At 34.9% G+C, this 22,624-nt stretch overlaps 2 protein-coding genes and 1 pseudogene across 2 annotated transcripts; all 3 read left to right on the top strand.

Annotated features, from left to right (window-relative positions):
- Positions 1-6,501: 6,501 nt before the first annotated feature.
- On the top strand, positions 6,502-7,260 carry LOC138942963 (uncharacterized protein PF3D7_1120000-like). The gene has a single exon (XM_070313460.1). It carries the CDS (start codon positions 6,502-6,504, stop codon positions 7,258-7,260), a length of 759 nt encoding a protein of 252 aa, XP_070169561.1.
- Positions 7,261-7,302: 42 nt separating this feature from the next.
- Positions 7,303-8,883, top strand: LOC138942962 (golgin subfamily A member 6-like protein 22). The gene has a single exon (XM_070313459.1). It carries the CDS (start codon positions 7,303-7,305, stop codon positions 8,881-8,883), a length of 1,581 nt encoding a protein of 526 aa, XP_070169560.1.
- Positions 8,884-17,143: 8,260 nt separating this feature from the next.
- On the top strand, positions 17,144-21,905 carry LOC138942961 (uncharacterized; annotated as a pseudogene).
- Positions 21,906-22,624: the final 719 nt, after the last annotated feature.

Below are 22,624 nucleotides of genomic sequence, written 5' to 3'. Positions count from 1 at the left end.
ACAAAATAATAAGACAAATCAATTAGTGTAAAAAAAAACAAATAATTGTTTAAAAAAATACATTGTAAATAATTACATACTTTTTCTTAAAAACGATTTTTTTTATACTAATTGATTTGTCTCATATAGTAAAAGTAATATATTTACATATAAGGACATATGCAATTTTTTAATTACTTTGTAACGATGCACCCCTCATCGTTACCCGACAAGTAGACCAGCCGGAAGTCTGCCGCCCGGCGAACATCAGCCGGGCATTGACAGAGGCGCCTAGCGCCCTTTTTAATACTCAAATTACCGCCATTGCGTACAAAATCTGGAACATATAATGCGGGAAATTAATGTATTTGCTCAATCGTATTAAATGATGGGTGAGGAATTAGAAAATCAACGGCGTTTAGAAATGGAATCTGGTGAATTATTACCGGAATTACAATTATTATTTACTTTAAGGCCAGGTATGGATCGACGTCAATATAATGCTTAGAGAACTAATGAAGTAGCTGCTGTTTTTTATACAACTGCTGATGGAGAATTTCCAGAATCATATGTTACAATACGTAATAAAAATACTAAAATTTTACAAAAAGTTAGTATTATGGACCCAAATGTTGAACTATGGATATATCCATTGTTTTATCCATATGGCACTCAAGGATGGAATCGTTATTTAACAAAATTAAATAGTGATAGACGAATAACTAGAGGACAGTATATTAAATATCGTATGGATATTCGGGATGAATTTAATGTTTTTTTATTAGGACATCGCTTATTTCAGCAGTGGTTGGTAGACAGTTATATAAAAATTGAAAAAGATAGAATTGATTATTGCAAAAATCATCAAAAAGAATTACGTACTGAAACATATCAAGGTTTAAAAGATTATATACAAACTATGGCGAATAATTTAAATGCTCGTATTGGAAAAATGGTTGTACTTCCTTCTACATTTATTGGATCGCCGCGTAATATGTTACAAAATTATTAAGATGCAATGGCAATTGTTAGTAAATTTAATAAGCTAGATCTTTTCATTACCATGACTTGCAATCCAAAATGGCGTGAAATCAAAGAAAACCTCTTCCCCGGTCAACAAGCTTCTGATAGACCTGACATTTGTGCTCGTGTTTTTAATATTAAAAAAGATTATTTAATTGATTTAATCGGTAAGCAAAAATTCTTTGGTGAAGTAGCAGCGTTTGTGTACGTTATTGAATTTCAAAAACGCGGTTTGCCACATGTTCATATGTTGATTACTTTAAATTACAATTTTAAAATAACAACTCCACAGATTGTTGATAAATACATTTCTGTTGAAATTCCAGATCCATGTGAAAATCGTATTTTACATGATATAGTTATGAAACATATGATTCATGGACCTTGTGGCGATTGGTGTTTGGTAGATGGACGTTGTTCGAAACATTATCCGAAACCTTTTTTCGAAGAAACTAGAATGGATGAAGATGCTTATCCTTATTATCGTAGACGAGATAATGGTAGAAATTTTAAACATCTTGGCGGATATATAGTTGATAATCGTTATGTTGTTCCATACTGTCCTATTTTATCGATTATATTTAATTGTCATATTAACGAAATAGTTTCAAGTATCAAATCAGTTAAATATCTGTATAAATATATTTATAAAGGACATGATGTTGCTGCTATAACCATTGAACCAATAACAGAAAATGTTATTATTGATCATGATGAGATACATAATTATATCGAAGCTCGTTATGTTGGACCTGTAGAAGCCAGTTGGCGTATTCTTGGTAAAAAATTACAAGATAAAAGTCATGCTATAATGCGTTTGCCAGTCCATCTTCCTAATGAACAAAATATTATAATCGAAAATGAAAATATTGATGACGCAATGACTTCTGCTTTAAATCAAGTTACTATATTAATAGATTATTTCTCATTGAACTTACGTGATGAAGAAGCAAGACAGTATTTATATATAGAAATTCCACGCTATTATATATTTAAAAAAGAGAAAATTAATGGTAGAAATATATTGCGTTGGGTTAAACGTAAAAATCATTATAATTGTATAGGACGAATATATTCTGTTAGTCCAGCACAAACAGAATTATATCATTTACGATTATTATTGCTCACAGTAAAGGGGGCTACAAGTTTTAATGATTTGAGAACTGTAAATGGAGAATTTTGTCAATCATTTTCAGCGGCATGTTTGGTGTTAGGTTTAATCGAAGATGATGTTGGATGGAAACGAGCTATGAACGAAGCTGTTGGATGGATGATGCCTCGACAACTTCGTAGATTATTTATACATATTATACATATATTATTATTACATTGTCAGCCACTACATCCTAAAGAGTTATGGGAAAATTTTAAAGTAGCAATGTCTGAGGATTACGTTCGACATTTTGGTATGTAACGGCAGGACCGTTACTACGGGCCTGATCTGTAGCGTCCGATAAATATATCTTTACTTATACACGGCTTGCTTATTCACCCAGCTCTATCTGTCTCGCTGCCGCCATCTTGCTTAACGCATGCGCGTCCTCTCACAGCATGCGCTCTCGCTCCCCGGCACGCTCTATCTCTCTCGCGGGGTCCCCACGCGGTACCGACTCCCACCACTAGACCGACGGCGCACAGGAAGGGACGCCGGCCGGGTATATAAGCCCGACCGGCCGAGACTGCCTCTGCCCTAAGAGGTGTTAGGTAGTGGTTAGATCGGTGTCAGGAGCTGGATGGCAGGACGGGATCTGGTCTCGATGTCTCGGCAGTGTGACCAGAAACAGGTCCCGCGGCTCACGGCTCAGCAATGGAGGGGATAACGCACATAAGCGCGAACCGCGTACATGTGCGCTCTGCGCTTCGGTTAGTTTCGGAGAGTAGAGAAGAACAGATATATGTTTTCCGTCTTCTTCTCACTTTCTACCGAGCTGGCAACGAAGGCAATGTTGATCGCTTGGCGCTTGGCTTATTACATACGACAGCGTTAAATGCTTTTCCGACTCGTGAACTTTTTATTATGTATATATATGTATATATATACATAGTTATATAAAACATTTTTTCGTTATGCTATATTAAGTTTTATTATTTATTATGATATGGTAAAAGTGATATATTTACGTGTAAGGACATATGCGATTTCTTATTTCTTTACTTTAATAATTACTTTATTAATTATTTACATAAATATATATTTGTGTAAAATTATAAATATTACAATAATATAAGAACAAAGAGTGAATGGACTTCCACACCACCTATGAGGTTCCACTAATGGCGCGTTAGATTTTTTTATTATGTGGATCTTCGCCTGGAGCCCTATTGTACCACATTTTATTGATGTCTCTTGTAAACATAATATTTTTTTACATATTTACTTTATTATGTCTTTTGCAAACATAATGTCTATTACAGACATGAAAATTTTTAGACGCACCTTTTACAAATATGGTGTCTTTTGGAGACATAATATCTATTACCGACATGATATTTTTACAAGAAAATAAGTAAAGCAACTATTTTTATTATATTATATTATATGAATAATAATGGCCATAAAATATAAGTCATTATCTTCTAAACATTATTATTGCATATCGGTAGATGTTGAGGGACCAGCAATATCACAAACATCTGCAGCATATAATGTAAGACTGCTTTTTTGTTTTTTAGGAGGAGTGTTATATAATTTGTCCGACGACATGAGAGATAAATGCTTCTCATCAATCTCCATGTTTAGAATGGTTTCTTTTCTTGCTTTCAATGCTGATTTCAAAACACAAATAGCATTTATAGAGGAAGACGAAAGTTTATTTCGTTTTTTTGTTTTTAAATCTGTTAAAACAGAAAACATTCTTTCTGGATCGGCATTCGAATTTGGAAGTGATCTAACAGCATTCAAAAGACGTTTGAGATTGGGATATTTATCAATATTAGTGGAATACTGACTTTGTAAAATTTGTTTCCACATATCATCAAAGCTTAATTTTAATAGCTTTTCCTTTTCTGTTATTGTAAAATCTAGATGTAAAGTAAGCCATTCTTTCTTCAAACCGTTTTCGTCAAACCCGCCAAGAGTTTCAGCGATAAAAGAAACATCATTGAATGATGTTTCTCTATCAATATCTAATAATACTAAGTTATGTTCGAAAACTTTTAATTTTGATAAAAATTTATCATTAATTGGTAATCTTTTATAAATTTCCTCGGCGGCAGTTACATAAAATTGCAAACAATTCTTTCGAACATTTGCAACTATATCTGCATGTCCTTCCTTCATTAATTCATCGAGGTAGTCTTCACATTCAGATCCTAAAGAAACTTCTTCTAACAATTTTTGATTCTCCTTTTCATCAAATTTAATATTATCACATAAATTATTCAAATGCTCTGACTTTAAAAAATGTTTGCAAACTGTGGTTAAAAGTTCTACTGACTTTGGCTGCAATAAATGTATTCTAGTTTCCACAGCTTGGAAAAATGCATTAAATGAATTAAAAAAATTTAAAATATGCTGTAAAAATAAGAAATAGGCTTTTATATCTAGATTTTGCATCATAGATAATAAATATGTTCCAGACTTTGTTCTTTCGCTTATGGTAATTTCATTCAGAAATAACTTGATAGTATCCCAAGACTCAAGAAGTCTTTCAACACATGAATGATGAGAAAGCCACCGTGTATCAGACAACTTTAAAATTTTTAGGTTTGTTTGCTGAAAACATTCACAGAACTCTTGATAAATTGCCGAACGTTTTGGACTACCGTTAATAAAATTCACGATTTTTTTTAAAAATTCCTCGCAATAATCCGGTATTTTAGCGCATGCGGCATGCGCAACTAATGCAGTGGAATGACAAGGACATGGAAGTGTAATTAAATTTTTACACATCTCTTTCAGCTTTTTTTTTAAATGAAAGATGTTTTCCCGTCATTACGGATGCATTGTCACATGATAAAGCAACAATATTTAAAAATGGAATATTCAATTTCCACATTTCAGCTTTAAAAGCATTAAACAATTTTTCTGCGCTGCAGTCTCTCGCATCAATATTAATCAATTTTACTAATTGCGAGCGAATGTTTAATGTTTTCGAATCAACATACCGAACAAGAAACGTCATCCATTTTTCATTTGAAATATCAGATGTTTCATCAATAAAAATTGAAAATTTAGTGTTTTGAATGCTGTTAACTATACGATCCGTCTCAATCGGACATAACACATTTGAAATTATACTTGTACATTTTGTTTGGCCCATACTCATATTTTTCAAAACATTAAAATCTTTTCCTATTTCTTGAAAAAGAGTAAGAATATCTTTTGCCGTTCGATGCGAAATATTTTTATCAGCAATTAACGCGGCATAGCGAATTTCTGCTGATTTCTTTCGCTCTTCAAATGACAAAAGTGATTCGTTCACATTCATATCTTCACTGGATTTGTTTGTTTCATTTTCTTTACATTTTATAATATGTTGCTTGGATTCTGCGTGACGATAGATTTGAGACAAACCACCAATAACAGATATATTACAAAACGCGCAGAAAAATGAATTAACGTCATCTGATACTTCGCGTAGCCATGGCTTAAACAAATCGATCTCTAACCATTGTTGTTTAAAACGTTTTCGTATGATCGTATTTGAACTTATATTGTTATTATTTAATAATGATGCATTTTCTTTATGACACGCAGAATCCGCATGTCTTATAACGTGCGATAAACCGCACGAAAAATTTTTATTACATATAATACAATGGAAAAGGCTATCGTCAAATGATACTTTGCGTATCCAAAATTTAAATCGATCATCACTAAGCCAAGCTTCTGAAAAGCTTCGTTTAGGTTTCTTTTTTAATGTATCACACATTTCTATATAGAATTGTCAACAACAAAGACTCTAAGAATGAAATATATATATATATATATATATATATATATATATATATATATATATAATGAATAAATATAATGAATAAATACAATGAATAAATATAATGAATAAATATAATGAATAAATACAATGAAGAATGTAATATAAATATATAAATATAACAGATAAAAATATAAATAAATTTGAGACTTACAATTGGAATAGTTCCATAAATTTTATCATCCGCGAATCTTGTCCGTATAAGATATCACATAAGATATAAGATAAAGTAGATATGTAAAATATATTATTTCTATATAAGACATGAATAGACTTCCGGTTGGAGAGTGACGAAGGAAAGTTAGAGTAGTTATAGAAGGAAGGAAAGTGAGGGGATAATTGTGGAAGGAAGAGGAGAAAAACGGAGAATAGGGTGAAGTGAGAGAGAGGGTGACAAAAGGAAAGCAAGGAAGTGGAGGGAAAAGAGGAGGTGAAAGAAGAGCAGAGAAGAAAAGAGGAAAGTAGAGAAGGCGGTTTTAGGTTAGGACAGCAACCATTAAGGTGGAGGAGTGCGAGAAGCGGGAGCAGTAAAGAAGGTCGGAGTGCGTAGAGGAAGAGATAGATGGCAGCTAAGGTAGGTAGGCCCACGGGAAGTAAAAATAAACAAAAAGAAAAAACACTAGAAAATTTCGGAATGAGCAGAGATCCGGAGAAGGAAATGGAAAGGAGGATAGAAGGAATAATGAGAATTTTTAAAGAGGAAACAGTGTCAGAAATGAGAGAACACTGTGAGAAACTAATGGAGAAACTAATGGGAAATATATTAAAGGAAATGCAAGAAGAAAGAGAGGCGAGAGAAGAGGAAAGAAGGAAGTGGAAAGAAGAAAGGAAAGAGATGCTAGAAAGAATACAAAATTTAGAGATGGTACAAGAAAAGAAGGAAAGAGAAGAAAAGAAGAAGAACATAGTTATAAGAGGAATAAATATTGAAAAAACAAATATAGAGAAAAGAATAGAAGAATTTGTAAAGGAAAAATTGGGAGTAGAAATAAAGGTAGAGAAAGCATATGAGATAAAGGAGAGAGAAGGAAAGAAAGGGATAGTAGTGACAGTAGAGGAATGGGAGATGAAAAGAAACATAATGGTGAGGAAAAAGAATCTGGATAGAGGAATATATATAGACGATGACCTAACCAGGAGAGAAAGAGAGATCCAAGGAAGATTAAGAAGGAGGGCCAGAGAGGAGAAAGAAAAAGGAAAGGAAGTGAAAATAGGGTACAAGAAAATAAGTGTAAATGGAAAATGGTTTAAATGGAACGAAAAGGAAGATTGTTTAAATGAAGAGAAAGAGGAAGAGAAAGAAAGAAGAGGAAGGCAATAGGAAAAGGAGAAAAAAGAGAGAAGAGGAGAAAAAGGGGCAAGAATGTGTTTTTGGAATATAGCAGGAGTTACAAATAAAGATAAAGAGGTGTGGGAATACTTAAGCGGATTTGAGATGGTAGGGTTGATGGAAACGTGGATAGAGGAAGAGGGATGGAATAAAATAAAGGACAAACTGCCGAAAAATCTGGAATGGAAGTGTAGACCAGCAAAGAGAGAAAACAAAAAAGGGAGAGCAAAAGGAGGCATTATAACAGGAATAAGTAAAAGGATAACGACCTTGGAATACAAAGAATGGAGTGACAACATAGTGGAAAGGAGAATAAGATATGACGGGAGAGAGTGGAGAGTGATGACAGTGTACAGTCAGAATGTAAAAGAAACAATGCACACAATTTCAGAAGGAATGGAAGAGAACGAGGAAGGCGTATTGTTAATAGGAGGAGACTGGAACGCCAGAACAGGGGAGGAAGGAGGTTGGATAAACGAAGCGGTAAAAAAGGAGAGAGAAAGAAAATCGAAGGACAAGGTAATAAACGGAGAAGGAAGAAGACTAATAAGTGAAATTGAAGAAAGAGGATGGGTGATTTTAAATGGAAGCAAAGGAGAAGAAGGAGAATGGACATATATAGGAGAAAACGGAACATCAGTTATCGATTATATAATAGGAAACCAAGAGGCTACAGAGGAAGTAGAGAGTCTGAAAATAGGAGAAAGAACGGACTCGGATCACGTACCGTTGGAAGCGACATTATATGGAACAAGGGAAGAAGAAAAAGAAATAGAAGAGGAGAAAGAAATAGAAAGAAGAGAATGGAAAGAAGAAACAAAGGAAGAATACTTGAGGAGCTGTGAGGAGTGGACCAGTAAAGAAGAGGGGATTGAAGAATTATGGAAGGAAATAAAAGAGAAAGTAGAGGAAGCAATACCAAAGAAGAAGAAGAGGAGACATAAATGGAAGATAGGAGATAGAGTATGGCATGACAAGGAATGGAAAAACAAAAAGAGAGAATTAAGAAGGAGAATGAGAAAATGGAGGAAGGGAGAATGCGAAACGGAGGAATATATAAAGATGAGAAAAGAGTACAAAGAATGGTGCAAAGAAAAGAAAAAAGAATATGAGAAACAGGAAGAGGAAAAAATAGGGAAGATCAAGTCAGAACAAGAGGCATGGAAATATATAAACAGATTCAGAAAAAGAAGAGAAGAGATAAACGAAGAAATAGGCGAGGAAGAATGGAAAAGGCATTTTATGGGGATACTGGAGGGAGAAGAGCAATTGGCAGTATTAGAGGAAAAGGAAGCGGAAAGGGGAGAAGAAGAGGAAGAGGATGAAATAACAAGAGAGGAATTGATAAAGCAGTTGAAAAGATTGAGGAAAGGAAAAGCGCCAGGAGAGGATGGTTTGGAAAATGAAGTGTGGAGATACATGCCAAGAAGTATAGGAGAAGCAATGTGGAAAATGATAAAGAAAATATGGAAGGAAGGAGGAATACCGGAGGACTGGAAGAAAGGAGTAATATGCCCCATATTCAAAAAAGGAGAAAAGAAGGAGGTAAAGAATTACAGAGGTGTAACACTGATGGACACAGCATATAAGATATACATATATATATATGCGTGATATCATATTATGTAGCTACATATGTGTGATTATGTAGCTCATTCAGCATCATATACAAAATATAAAATAAAATCATGATAAGATTACAATAAAATATCAGAAAATATTATGTACCTAACTCCCATAGATATCATTTTTTACGATTATCACGCTCTACGAGAATTTTTAACTCAAGTTCGAATTTTATGGTCATTTGTTACTTTTTTCTTTTTATTATTTGTGATTTACCTCTTATTTTATTATAATTTTTACATTTCACGAAACTAAATAACGTCAGATGATTATCTTATTGTATATCACGAACACCGAATTTAATGCCATATTGAAATGTTCATAGCATGCCTCCTTCACTTAAAAAATTGATCGAGCATTATAGTTGCGAAGGACATGATTGTCTCTTTTTTATGCTATGCGTACTAAAAGCATTTATTTGAATGTCAACGTACTTATGATTAAGATTTCGCAGTTTTCTATTAAATATGTCAAATATAAACGTTATATTAAAAATTTAATTTTAGTTACAGGAATCTTTTGCGAATCTTTTTGCGAAAATAAATGTTTTTAGAAATTAGTTTGAAAAACAAAAATCATCATTTGTGACTATAAAATAAATTATACGTCAGTAAGTGTGACGCTTTCGATGATTAAGAAATCTGTGATTAATGAAATACATGCATTGTGATTAAAATAGCCCCTGATGTATATATAAAATGTTAAAAGATATCATAAATTAAAAAATAAATGAGCGAGAAAAATATTCTATATAGATTTGCAACATGAAACGGGATTTACTTCCTTAATCATATTTAATAATAAATTAATATTTTTATATTTCTGTGCGACACGTAACTTATCAAATCATGAAAAATTAAGATGAAGTAAATCGCAGGTTATCATATCTAAAGTCATATTTCTTTCTTTTTAATATATTTTTTTCAGCGTCGTCGAAATCGCTAATAAATAAATACAATGTCGTCAAAGTATACAATGTCGTCAAAACAGCTAATTCTTAGTTATAGTAAAGTTTGACGACGTCGTCGAAATATACGATTAATTTGCTAAAACTTTGACGACGATCGTCAAAGTAGCCAGAAGTCGTTGAAGTAGCCAATGCTTAGTAGAAATCGTCGTCAAAATAGCCGATTGACATAGATATTAGAATCTATATATATATATATATATATATATATATATAAACATGGTGTCCCATCAAAAGTGGGCACCCTATTTGATCTTATGAATTAAAAAATTTAAATTATAACAGATACGTATGAAATACTTTATTATGAACATAGTGGTTGCTAACAAAAATGAAAACGGAAAAATATGCATAATATTTTTTTATTAATATCAATATTTCGATAAAATAAAAGTTATACTCTTTCAGACGAATACAATGATGTGTGATGCTAATATATTTTATATATTATCTTTATATTTTACGAATTTTATCGGTTTGAAATCTCGCAGGTGACATATATCTTTTCATTTTTGATGATGCTATAAGTCTATTTTCTGCCTCATTGTTATGATGAAATGACAACGTGATATACGTCAATCTGTAAGACACGAATTAGAAATTAGCCATATCGTGGGGCCAAAAGCGAAAAGGTAAATGTTGGCCACGAAATTTCAAGCCAATAAAACTCTTGGAGTGTAAAATATTTAAATTAAATAATACATTGTTGTATCCGTTTGCAATAGTGGTACAATGATTATTATTATTATTTTTATATTGAAATTTAATATCATTATGAAAAAATTATGCACATTTCTCCGTTCATAAACACAGATAATTGTTGTAAACAAATACGCTTACAATAGAGTTCGGTTTAAACAATTTACTTGTTATGATTTTCCTCTTTTAGTTTTAAATATAAAAGAAGGTTGCCACTTTTGGTGGGACATCCTGTATAAAATGAATTTTTTACGTAAATAATTTTCTAATTCGTGTCTTAATTTCTAATTCGTGTCTTACAGATTGACGTATATCACGTTGTCATTTGATCATAAAAATGAGGCAGAAAATAGACTTATCGCATCGTCAAAAATGAAAAGATATATGTCACCTACGAGATTTCAAACCGGTAAAACTCGTAAAATATAAACATATGTAAAATATTAGCATTATACATCATTGTATTTGAAAGAGTATAACTTTTATTTTATCGAAATATTGATATATTAATAAAAAAATATTATGCATATTTTTTCGTTTTCATTTTTGTTAGCAATCATTATGCTCGCAATAAAGTATTTCATAAATATTTGTTATAATTTAATATTTTTAATTTATAAGATTAAATAGGGTGCCCATTTTTGATGGGACACCATGTATATATATAAAAAATACAAAATTGTGCCAACTCTCGTGAGCGAGTAGAGCAAAGGACTTTTACATTCAGTTTACTATGTTTTACGCAATGACAAGTGTTGGTACAATCTTTTTGCGTGAAATTGGCACCCGATTTTAACCAGATCAAATTTTGAAGTTTGTTTCTCATAGAATTTCGCCTGCAGGTGATTGCAGTAATAATTGTTTTATTTGTAGTTGAAATATAAATATGATAGCGATTTTTAAATGACAGTAAGGAATTTATTTATAACTAGAGCGCAACTGGCATCAGATTATAATCTGAAATCGTTTGTAATTGTTTGTAGTACAAGAATTTTTGTTTATAGTTGAAAAATAAATAAATAAATTACCAACAAATTAATTAGTGAAACTACGAAATGTTAACTAACAAAAAGTAGGCAATCAGGAGCAAGCGCAGTGTGTAGGACGTAATTAGATTTATTGACAATAGAAAATTATATGTAAATAAAATTTGCCAATGTTTTAGTCTTTTTTGAGACTCTCTTCAGCGCGAAACAAAATTAATAGATAACTTTTACATAATATTATAAATCAATGATCGCAAATAAATAAATACATAATAATAAATAATAATAAATAAATAAATAATTAATTAATAGATAAATGGTACAACAGTCAAATAAATAAGAATCAACCACCGCATAGCAAGTCAGTACATATAAAGATCAAATGTCAACGGAATAGAATGATCGATATAAAGATTTTCTTATAATTCTTGTACCACAAACAATTACAAACGATTTTAGATTATAATCTGATGTTGAGCCCAGTTGGGCTCTAATTATAAATTAATTCCTTACTGTCATTTAAAAATCGCTATCATATTTATATTTCAACTGCAAACAAAACAATTATTACTGCAATCACCTGCAGGCGAAATTCTATGAGAAACAAATTTCAACATTTGACTTGGTTAAAATCGGGTGCCAACTTCACGCAAGTCAATCTGTATTACATTTACCTTATATATAAATAATACTAACCTTGTGACCCTTATCTTTTTTAAAGAAAGTCTGCGGACAGAGAGAGGCAAGCGTTTCTCACTACACTTTTGTCCCATTATGTGGACACACTATATATTATAAATTAAAAACACAAAAACGCAGTTTTTTCACTTTAACGTGTTATAACGCGTTATAACAGTTGAGCGATAATCTCTTGTTACGCGTATGTACAAAACATACGCGACGAACTGAGACTAAGCTGCCGCGCACTGATATGATCGCGTACGTCTGTTTGTATGTATGTGTGCGTACAGCCGACCTACTGCCTGATACATACATACTTACGTACTGACTGCTATAGATATCGCGTTATGATGAAAATGAAAACTAATGCACATCTTTATAAATGTTTATCTTTATAAATTAATATTCTATAACCGAATAAAAACACTGTTTTTATATTGCTAAATTAATTTTATACATAAAATGATTTATATTTTACGAAACATTATATAAAATGAATTATATAGATTATTCTGTATAATTAATAATAATTGTATTATCTTTGTATATTACACATTATATGCTATATACAAGGTGTCCCTTAAAATTTCGAGATTTAAATTTTGCAATGGAATAATTCTGGAAATATTAAATAACATAAATTTTTATCAAATTATTTTTAAGCAGTATTTTCCAAAATGTAATAACTTTCACTTTACAACTTACGATTTAGATGATCGCCTGTGATTCTTTGCGTCTAATAATTGATAACCGAGCATTTAAAGTTTCACTTACTTTATATACAATAATTAATTGATAAATTATCAAATTTTAATCAATCTTGTTACTAATAAAATACTAATAACATATAAATATATATAAAAATTAAAAAATATATATATATATATACTTTCATTTTTGTATAAAGTTCCCAACTTCTAATTATCAACTTTTTAATATCAACATGTCTAAAACAAAAATATAATAAGTAATTCAATTCAATACCGAGTTGAACTTGTTAGTTATTATCTGATAATATATATATATTGTGACGTGACGTTTTTGGGACGTCCGTCACAAGGGCCGAATGGCCCGATCGGGGGCGGTTTTTGGGGGGCCTGCGTCTTCCTAATTTAGGGAGAGAGCGGCCCGATGGTCAGATCAGCGCGATCTGACTTTCGGTTGGAAAAAGCGAAAATGTAAGCTCGAGATGAGCCCGCGAATTAGTTGTCGGTACGAGGTCGAGCGGCGGGATCCCATCCGGCGGAAGGAGAAGAAGAGAGAAGAGCGACGGCCAAGAGCGGGAGTCCAGGACACAGGAGACATCAGGTCGTAGTCTTTCGATATTAACCACATTCATGGTGGCCAATATACCTCGCTACCGATAATTTAATATTACAATGACAGGGACAGAAGCGAAGGACCGGAAGGAACCGGCCGAAGGGGCGGCCACTCCACCCGCGCGAAGCGAGGGAGTCCCAAGGACGGAGCGGCGGGAGGATTCTTCACCATGGACCTATTCTTCGAAATAGGAAGGAGAACCGCTCGGACGCTGCCGAAATTCCGCATCTGTCAGCCAATCAACAACCGATTTAGGAAATTTCGGAGCGAGGATCCACCAACACGGCCGTGAGGACAACAAGGATCGCGAGGACCGCAAGACGGCCCTGCGTAACGCGAAAGCGCCACAAGTGGCGCGATAGCGATTTATCGCGCCGACGTGTCTCCTGCAGGACTCTCGCTCGGCACTGTTCGGCGAGCTGTACGAGAAGACGCAGGCTTTTCCAGGAGCGAGCGAAAGACCGAACCGCTTAAGAGAAGCACCGAGAACTTCCGGCCGGTGGGACGAGCGTCGTCGACCCGATTTTGTTGCCGAATAACTGTAGGTAATTAATTCGGATGAGTCGCGCCCTAAATAGTTGTCGAGCCACGCGTTTTAGTGGATTAATTTGGTGAATATTTTTGGTAAATTAAGTCGCACGGCCGACGGGCACATGTCGCTCATCCGAATTAGATAAAATAGGCTCTCTCTATTCACTTCGCTGCCGCCGACAGTCGTTAGTGTTATTTTCGCGTTAGTCTGTATAATACGTTGTAAATTATCGGGATTTTTGCGTTCACGCGATCGATATTCCGACTCGCGCAAAGTATTGCGCCGCACGACTCGTACACCACAGTCGTTATCGATAGTTTCCGTATTGTTTCTGTGTATTGTTAGCGCGTGTTTGTAAGTATTGTAAGAAATTAGAGTCAGGAGAAAGCGAAATCCTAAAAATTCGTACAAGAAATCTATCGGGTGTCTTTGAGCCCGCTATTAGTTTCCGCGAGTCATTCGAGCTAGAGATTGGGCATTTCAACGCAAAGGTCACCGTCATTGTTATCGAGACATATATCGGCTTACCGCGAGCCGGACCAACGGACCGATTTGAGTCGCGTAATCTAGTATTTTCTATTATATCGAAGCGGATTCACGAGCGTGCGTAAAGTAGTTACCGGCGTATTCGAGAGATTTCTTTAGCTGTCGCGGCCTAATTAAGTCTCGTACGGCGGAAATCCTCGCGGCCGAAGAGTCGAGTTAAAGCGCGTAAGACGCCCGGTAATTTGATACTGTTGCGCACGGTCGTGCCGATCTCCGCGGAGATAATATATCTTATTCGCCTGTAACATACTTACTGTCATTCCAGGCTATTATTTATACGAACTACTCTATACTCTTGTTTCTTTCATTTTAAATATATTATTGTTATCTTTGTTTTAACCGACCGAATGCTCATTTTGGCTCCCGTGTTCTCGACTCTCAAGATTTCTCCCGTCTTCCCCGACCCCCCCCCCCCCTCTACCATTTCGGGTATACTGAATAGCCGCGGAATTTTGCCGTCGCGTTAATTATCGATCGCGCGATTATTTTTGGTGTTGCGTTTTTCGTGAATGGTGCGGCCTACCGTACCTGGCGCCCAACTTAGTTTATTTGTGATTCCGGGAATTTTTGTGGATCGCGAGATCGATATTCGGAATACGCGCCGAAGGTGTACCGTGGGCATCGGAGAACCGCCCGCCGCATAGATAATTATTAATTATTAATTAAATAATTTTAAAAGAAATATACGGTTACAATATATATATATATATATATATATATATATATATATATATATATATATATGTATATATATATATATATATATATGTACATGGTCACAAACTCCATATACATAATGCATTCTAGAAATAAAATAGTCACAAATACTAATACAAAAATATGAAGATTGCAATAATTTTTGAATTATGTGATTAAAATTCGCTAATAATATTGCATACAATTCATATCCAAGCTTTATGCACATACTGATCTGTCATCTCCTATTGCTGACAGATAAAATGAATAAATAAATTTATACAAAACTTGGTCAAATAATAATATAATAATTAATCAATAATTGAAATTATTATTGAACAAAAAATTAAATATTTTACGTACAAGTATAGTTTGATATCAGCTAATTGCATAACATAATACTCATACACATAAAAAACAATAAAATCAGCCGTGCAATAAAAATCAAGATTACCTGATTTGTAAAATCAATAACAAATGACAGATCAGTACACGTATATATGTAGTTACGGATCTGAATGCGCGAGATGTATGCGATATTATAGTAAACTTTGGTCATTTATAACTCAAAACATTACAACTAAAAAATGTTTGTATTTCAATTTTTGACCCTGTTTTATCCCTAGAATACATAATTGTACGGAGGTGGCGAGATAAGCTATGTATATTGTGTGTGTGTGTGTGTGCATATATATATACTGGGTGGCCCATTTTAATCCATCCAGTCGAATATCTCAAAAACCAAGCCCAGAAGAGAAAAATGTTTCAGACAAAAGTTGTTTGGTTTCGAAGGGGCCATAAGATAGTACCATTGGTTTGACCTTGAAGAGTCATTTGAAGGTCACGTGAAGGGGTTTCCATTTAAGATTTTAAAGTTGACCTTCACATGACCTTCAAATGATTTTCCAAGGTCAAATCATTGTCACCATCTTATGGCACCCTTGAAGCCACACAACTTTTGTTTGAAACATTTTTCTCTTCCGGGCTTGGTTTTTGAGATATTCGACTGGATGGATTAAAATGGGCCATCCAGTATATATATATAAGTAATACCCAATATATTACATAAATCTCTGAAAAATAAGAACGCAGTCTTTTGCTTATTTTGATTTTTTATTGAAAATTTATTATATTTGTATTTTATAATAGTAGTTAGTGCAGTAGTTAGTTAGCCAGAGGCGGTTAGTTCGTGAGCTGGTAGTTTTAAGAATATTTAACACCAAATGCGTTTTGCATGTTCGCTTTGGTTAAAAAATATATGCCAGAGGCGATCAATTCGTGAGCTGGTTGTTATTTCACACTAGATGCGATGTGCATGTGTGTTAAAAAATTTATGCCAGAGGCGATCAATTCGTGAGCTGGTTGTTATTTCACACTAGATGCGATGTGCATGTGTGTTAAAAAATATATGCCAGAGGCGATCAATTCGTGAGCTGGTTGTTATTTCACACTAGATGCGATGTGCATGTGTGTTAAAAAATTTATGCCACAGGCGATCAATTCGTGAGCTGGTTGTTATTTCACACTAGGTGCGATGTGCATGTGTGTTAAAAAATTTATGCCAGAGGCGATCAATTCGTGAGCTGGTTGTTTTGCATGTGCGTTATGCTGGTTATAAAATATTTTAGAGGAATTTATGTTGTTAAAACATTTTATTGTATTATATAACTAATTTTTAATAACACTTAAATAAAAAAATGTATAAACAAAAGACTGTACTTATTTTTCAGAGGTTTATTTTTTTTCTAAAATATATTAAATTATATATAATATATATTATTTATAATATTTTATTTCTGTAGCTATGTTTTAAAAAATATTTATCCATTAATTTTTCTTTGCAGGCGAAAATTATTGAAGCTAACCCAAGAGGCAAATGGCTCCCGGTACACTAGCATTACTGAGGGTACTAACGAATCTAAAAATTTGCAAAAATCGGTTGAAGTATTTCCCGATATAATGGATTCGATAATTAGTACCCAAAGAACGCAGTGCCTCGAGTCAACTTCAAATACAGGTATGTGTGAAAATGTTGAATTTTGCGAAGATGACAATAATTTAAAGGAAAAGAGCCTTCTGGATACAAATCGTATCCAGGAAAGCCTGAAGGCCGTCGCATTGTCGACATTGGTTTTCTGTGGAATGAAATCCACAGAACCTTTGATAATCATATGCAAGGAATAGAGTGCCAATTTAAAGATTGGAAACTCGTAAATTCTCATCGCCGTGGGTTAATGACTCAGTTGTTCTTCAAATGCCAAATGTGCAAATATGAAGCCAACTTCTGGTCAGAACCCACAGAGTCGGAAACAATGGACACTAATACGGCTGCTGTAACAGGAACTGTTACAATGGGTATTGGTTATGCCCAGCTCGAAGAGTTGTGTGCAGCTATAAATGTTCCTTGCATGTCCGAGCAAACCTATATCAAATATAGGGAAAATTTAGTCGATGACTTTAAAAAAACAGCCATGGAAGAGATGAAAATGGCTGGCAAAGTTGAAAAGTAACTCGCTCTCGAGAGAAACGAAGTTATAAACGGTATTCCGTACATAACAGTCGTAGCGGATGGTAGTTGGATGAAGAGATCGTATGGCAATGCCTACGACTCTCTTTCCGGTATTGGAGCCATAATTGGTTACCGCACCAGAAAGATTCTCTTCGTCGGTATCCGCAATAAATTTTGCACGCTATGTGATGTAGCAAAGCAAAAAGGTATCGAATCAATAGTTCACAAATGCTATAAAAATTTTGATCGCAATGCGACCTCTACAAGCATGGAGAGCGATGCCATCGTAGAAAGTTTTAAATGTAGTCTCAAAATGCATGGACTGATATATAAAACAGTTGTTGCCGATGGTGACAGTAGCGTATATCAGGCCATTATTGATAACAAACCATACCGTGAACATATGGTGACTGTCAAAAAAATTGAATGCACCAATCATTTGCTTCGCAACTTGTGCAAAAAGCTGAAAGGTGCGGCAGAGATGACTCAGCCAAAAATGTGTAGACAGCGTGGCTTTGTACAAGTGCGAAATGTTGTAAAAAGCAACATTTTAAAAATACGAAAAGAGGTAATAGAGTCAGCCGCTCGACAAAGAAAAGAAAGGCAACCTCTACATTGTCTGGCTATGGAATTGCAGAAAGATATTTTGAATATTCCTAGTCATATTTTTGGCAAACATAAGCGATGTGAAGCACGCGGTATATGCAAAGAGAATTGCAATGAGATAAAGAAAAATTTTGTACCGTTTCTAAAATTACATGATTTCTATCCAAAAATAGAGACTGCTGTCATGTATCTCAGCGCTTACTCCGAGAGCTTATTGTTAAATTTAACAAATAACCCTGCAGAATCGTTCAATTCGATAATCTGCTGTAACGTGGTAACCTCGCTCGACGCTCGGATCAGCTCGTCGGTGTCCGGGTTCGAGAGGAAGGGAGACTCAAGCTTACGAAACACAATATAAGTAGAAAAAATAGTTTATTTAAATAAAGATATGTACAAAGTAGCGTGCAGGGCCAGGCGATGTTGGTCAGCGTGCGGTCGGCAGAAAGCTGGTGTCAGGCGCGGGCGTGCAAAGCGGTACGCGGCGAGAAACGTAAGGCGGTACGCGGCTTAATCGCGATGGTGCGGCTTTATTTACAGACGAGCTTAAGATTACGGCGCGGTTATAACTAGCAGGCTCTTAGGTCTAGCAGGCTTATTTCTAGCGGACTTACGGCTAACGGTCTTAAGGCTACGACGCGATATCTACAGGTGGCTTATTACTACGGTTAGGCTAGGTAGGTGGGTATTGCCGACAGGCCCGAGTGTCACGTAGGGTCCGGCCTTGGCAACGGAAACCGGCGAAACCCGGTAGGGCTGAGCGAAACCTCAGCCCGAGGAGCGGTGACAGGAGCCGGCGAAACCCGACAGGGCTAAGAGAAACCTTAGCCCGAGGAGCGGTGACAGTAGCCGGCAAAACCCGACAGGGCTAAGAGAAACCTTAGACCGAGGAGCGGTGACAGGAGTCGGCGAAACCCGACAGGGCTAAATGAAACCTTAGTCCGAGGAGGTAGTAGGTACTGGTCAGGTCGGTATCGGGAGCTGGATGTCGGGACAAGATCTGGTCTTGATGCCTCGGCCGGCCGGGGCCTTCTACCATACTGTCGGCCCGGGAGTGGGGTCGATTCCGCGTGGGGACCGTGAGCGAGATAAGGCGAGTTGAGAGCGAGAGCGCATGCCCAGCGAGATAGCGCGCCTAGTGTGAGCGGGATGGTGCGTGTGGCATGCGCGCGAGCGAGAGAGCGTGCGCGGTGGTTGTGCAAGCGGGATAGGTAGAGTAGGGTAGAGTAAGCGAGGCGGACATGTTATCGTATATACATATATATATTTTGCTGTAGTAACGGCCCTGCCGTTACACTGCAAAGAAATTGGCGGAAAACGTATTAATTTTGGTAAACGAGGTTCCTACGATGCTAGAATTGCAGGAGCAGTTGTTCAATATAATACGCAACAAGTACTTACACAATTACATCAAAGCATGTGTAAGATTGTTCCGCCTATTGTCGAGAATCTGGAAAAGCGACGACAAATAAAAGTTGCAAAAACCAGAGAATCTCGAGAAGCGCAGGGAAGGCAAAGAAAATTCAAACGAGAATCAGCAACAGATCGTTATTACGGTCCGCAGTCGCAAAGACCGGATCACCCATCCGATATATTCGAGCAACTGCGACTAAGTCATATAGAAAAGTTGTTCGAAAATGGAAAAAATTGGCAAACAATTGAATTCGAGACCAGAAATCAATATAAGTCCGAATTATGGTTATCATTGAGACGTGAAATGTTGACAGCATCCAATTTTGGAACTGTATGTCGCATGAGACCGACAACGTCTTGCGCATTGACTGTAAAAAACATTTTATATCCTCCGTCATTGATACCGAAGTCATGAAATATGGTCGCGATAAGGAAGATGTAGCAAGGAAAGAATTGGCCATGAAATTAAATAATGAAATAAAACCTGGCGGATTGTTCATTGATAATGAAAATTCATTCTTGGGTGCTTCTCCTGACGGACTTATTGAAGAAAATGGTCTTGTGGAAATTAAATGTCCTCTGTCGGCTGAGCATTTGACAGCAGAAGAAGCCATAAAGACATTGCCTCTTTTAAAAGGTATCTTTGATAAAAAAGATCCACATAAAATGAATCGGAATCACCGATATTTTTATCAAGTTCAAGGCCAATTGAACATAACAGAGCGAGAATATTGCATTTTTGCTGTTTGGACGCCAAAAAGCATAAAAATATTGCACATTAGTACAGACAATGAGTTCTGGAAAAATGAAATGCTGCTTTTTCTAACACGTTTCTACTACGGATGCATGCTTCCAGAAATCGTGGATAGTCGGCATAATAAGCATATGCCAATCAGAGATCCGTTATAACAGAAGCTAAAGAAAAAGCAGCTAAAGAAATAATTAGCCGAAAAAATATTCGACAAAATATAATAGAAAATGAAGATCTTCTCGAGAAAAGAAAGCGATTTAAATCTAATGTTTTGCCTATAGAAGCAGCAAATATTGCTATTGCTGCTGCTATAGATATAGAGCAAGATGATGATTGTATCATAGTTAGTTATTCAAATAACAAACATGATATTACGAAAGATGATATGGAGAGACATAAAAAAATTTTAAATTTGATTGCTTCTCTCTCTATCGTGAAGGATAATATCTTGCCTATAGCTAGCAAAATAAGCGACGAATTATTAGATCGATTTTTACGCGTCGTAAGAGAAACTTCCGACTTTGAAACGCAAAGTGTCCAATATCTAGAGTTCCCTCATATGATTGCAGCCAGTGATAGTAACAAAAGCTTACAAATCATTGTAGTGATCACTGGCGATGTATTTTCTTTAATGGCACCAAACTTTGCGTATATGATAGCCTACCCGGCTGTAAATACGATAAGTTGGTAGCTAAGGAGAAAAACTATATACATCTACGTTATCCTACAATAAAGCAAGATAACATTATTTTTGAAAAAGTTCAAACACAACCTGATGGCATAAATTGTGGGATTTATGCTGCAGCTTTTGCCACAACTATAGCTTTAGGAGGCAATCCTTGTGAACAAAAATACTCCAAGAATGTAAAATGCATGAGAGAACACTTCTTTAAAATCATAGAAGGTAATAAACTGCTGCATTTTCCAGTGTGTTTAGGACCACCCGCCCCCTCCCAAGAAATAGTGCAGAAGCTAGTTTCCCGGGGGAAGGGGGGGGGGGGGGAAACCAAGTAACCGGGAAGATCACCCGGTGGGGTTTTAGTCAGTAGGAGTCTGACATAATCCTGGGTCCTTCCTCGAGAACCCAAGGTATCCATGAGGATTTCCCCATCGTGACTAAAAAAAAAGGATTATTAATGCATTCAAAAAATGTATCGTGATACTCGTAAAATCATAACTCCATTGCAAATCATAATCGGAGAGACGACAAAAATTATATATTGGTTGCGTTCTCACGGGAACAGACGATGGAGGGATCCATTCTATATTTGCAATATTTAGAATATTGTAAAAATATATTATTGTAAATCTGTTACATATATATAAACATTTATCTACACAATCAAAAAAATTTATATATATAATATATATAATATATATATGTATACATTGTTGTACATATAAATGTTATTATATATTATAATACATCTATATGTATTGTGCCATTGTATGTATGTATGTATATATATACAGGGTGTCCCATTTTAAAGGACCCACTCAAATATCTCAGAAACACTGCTTTAAATCGAAAAATGTTTCAAACAAAAGTTGTGTGGCTTCAAGAGGGCCATAAGATGGTGACAATGATTTGACCTTGGAAAATCATTTGAAGGTCATGTGAAGGTCAACTTTAAAATATTAAATGGAAACCCCCATTTTTTATTTAGTATTCTTGTAGATGACATCGAGAGCTTTCTAAAACACTATAATAAAGTATTTTTTTATTAAGTACTTTTTGAGTTATTTTATATTTTATTCTGACATATTTTGATATAAAAAATTAAATATCTCGTAAAATATTTAGTTTTTGATAATCTTACTGTAATACTTCTATGTACAGAATAATAAGACAAAATAATTAGTGCCTAAAAACACAAATAATTGTTTAAAAAAATACATTGTAAATAATTTTCTTCAAAACAATTTTTTTTTTATACTAATTGATTTGTCTCTCTTTTTTTAACATCAATTCATGCGTTTCTTCATCTACTTCAATTATTATCGAACCTTCTCTTTTTCTTTTCTT

Source organism: Polyergus mexicanus, unplaced genomic scaffold (genome assembly GCF_030449975.1).
Source record: "Polyergus mexicanus isolate NDT 795.1 unplaced genomic scaffold, iyPolMexi1.0 SCAF_24, whole genome shotgun sequence".
Lineage (NCBI taxonomy): Eukaryota > Metazoa > Arthropoda > Insecta > Hymenoptera > Formicidae > Polyergus > Polyergus mexicanus.
This window is presented reverse-complemented; position numbering and strand designations above follow the sequence as displayed.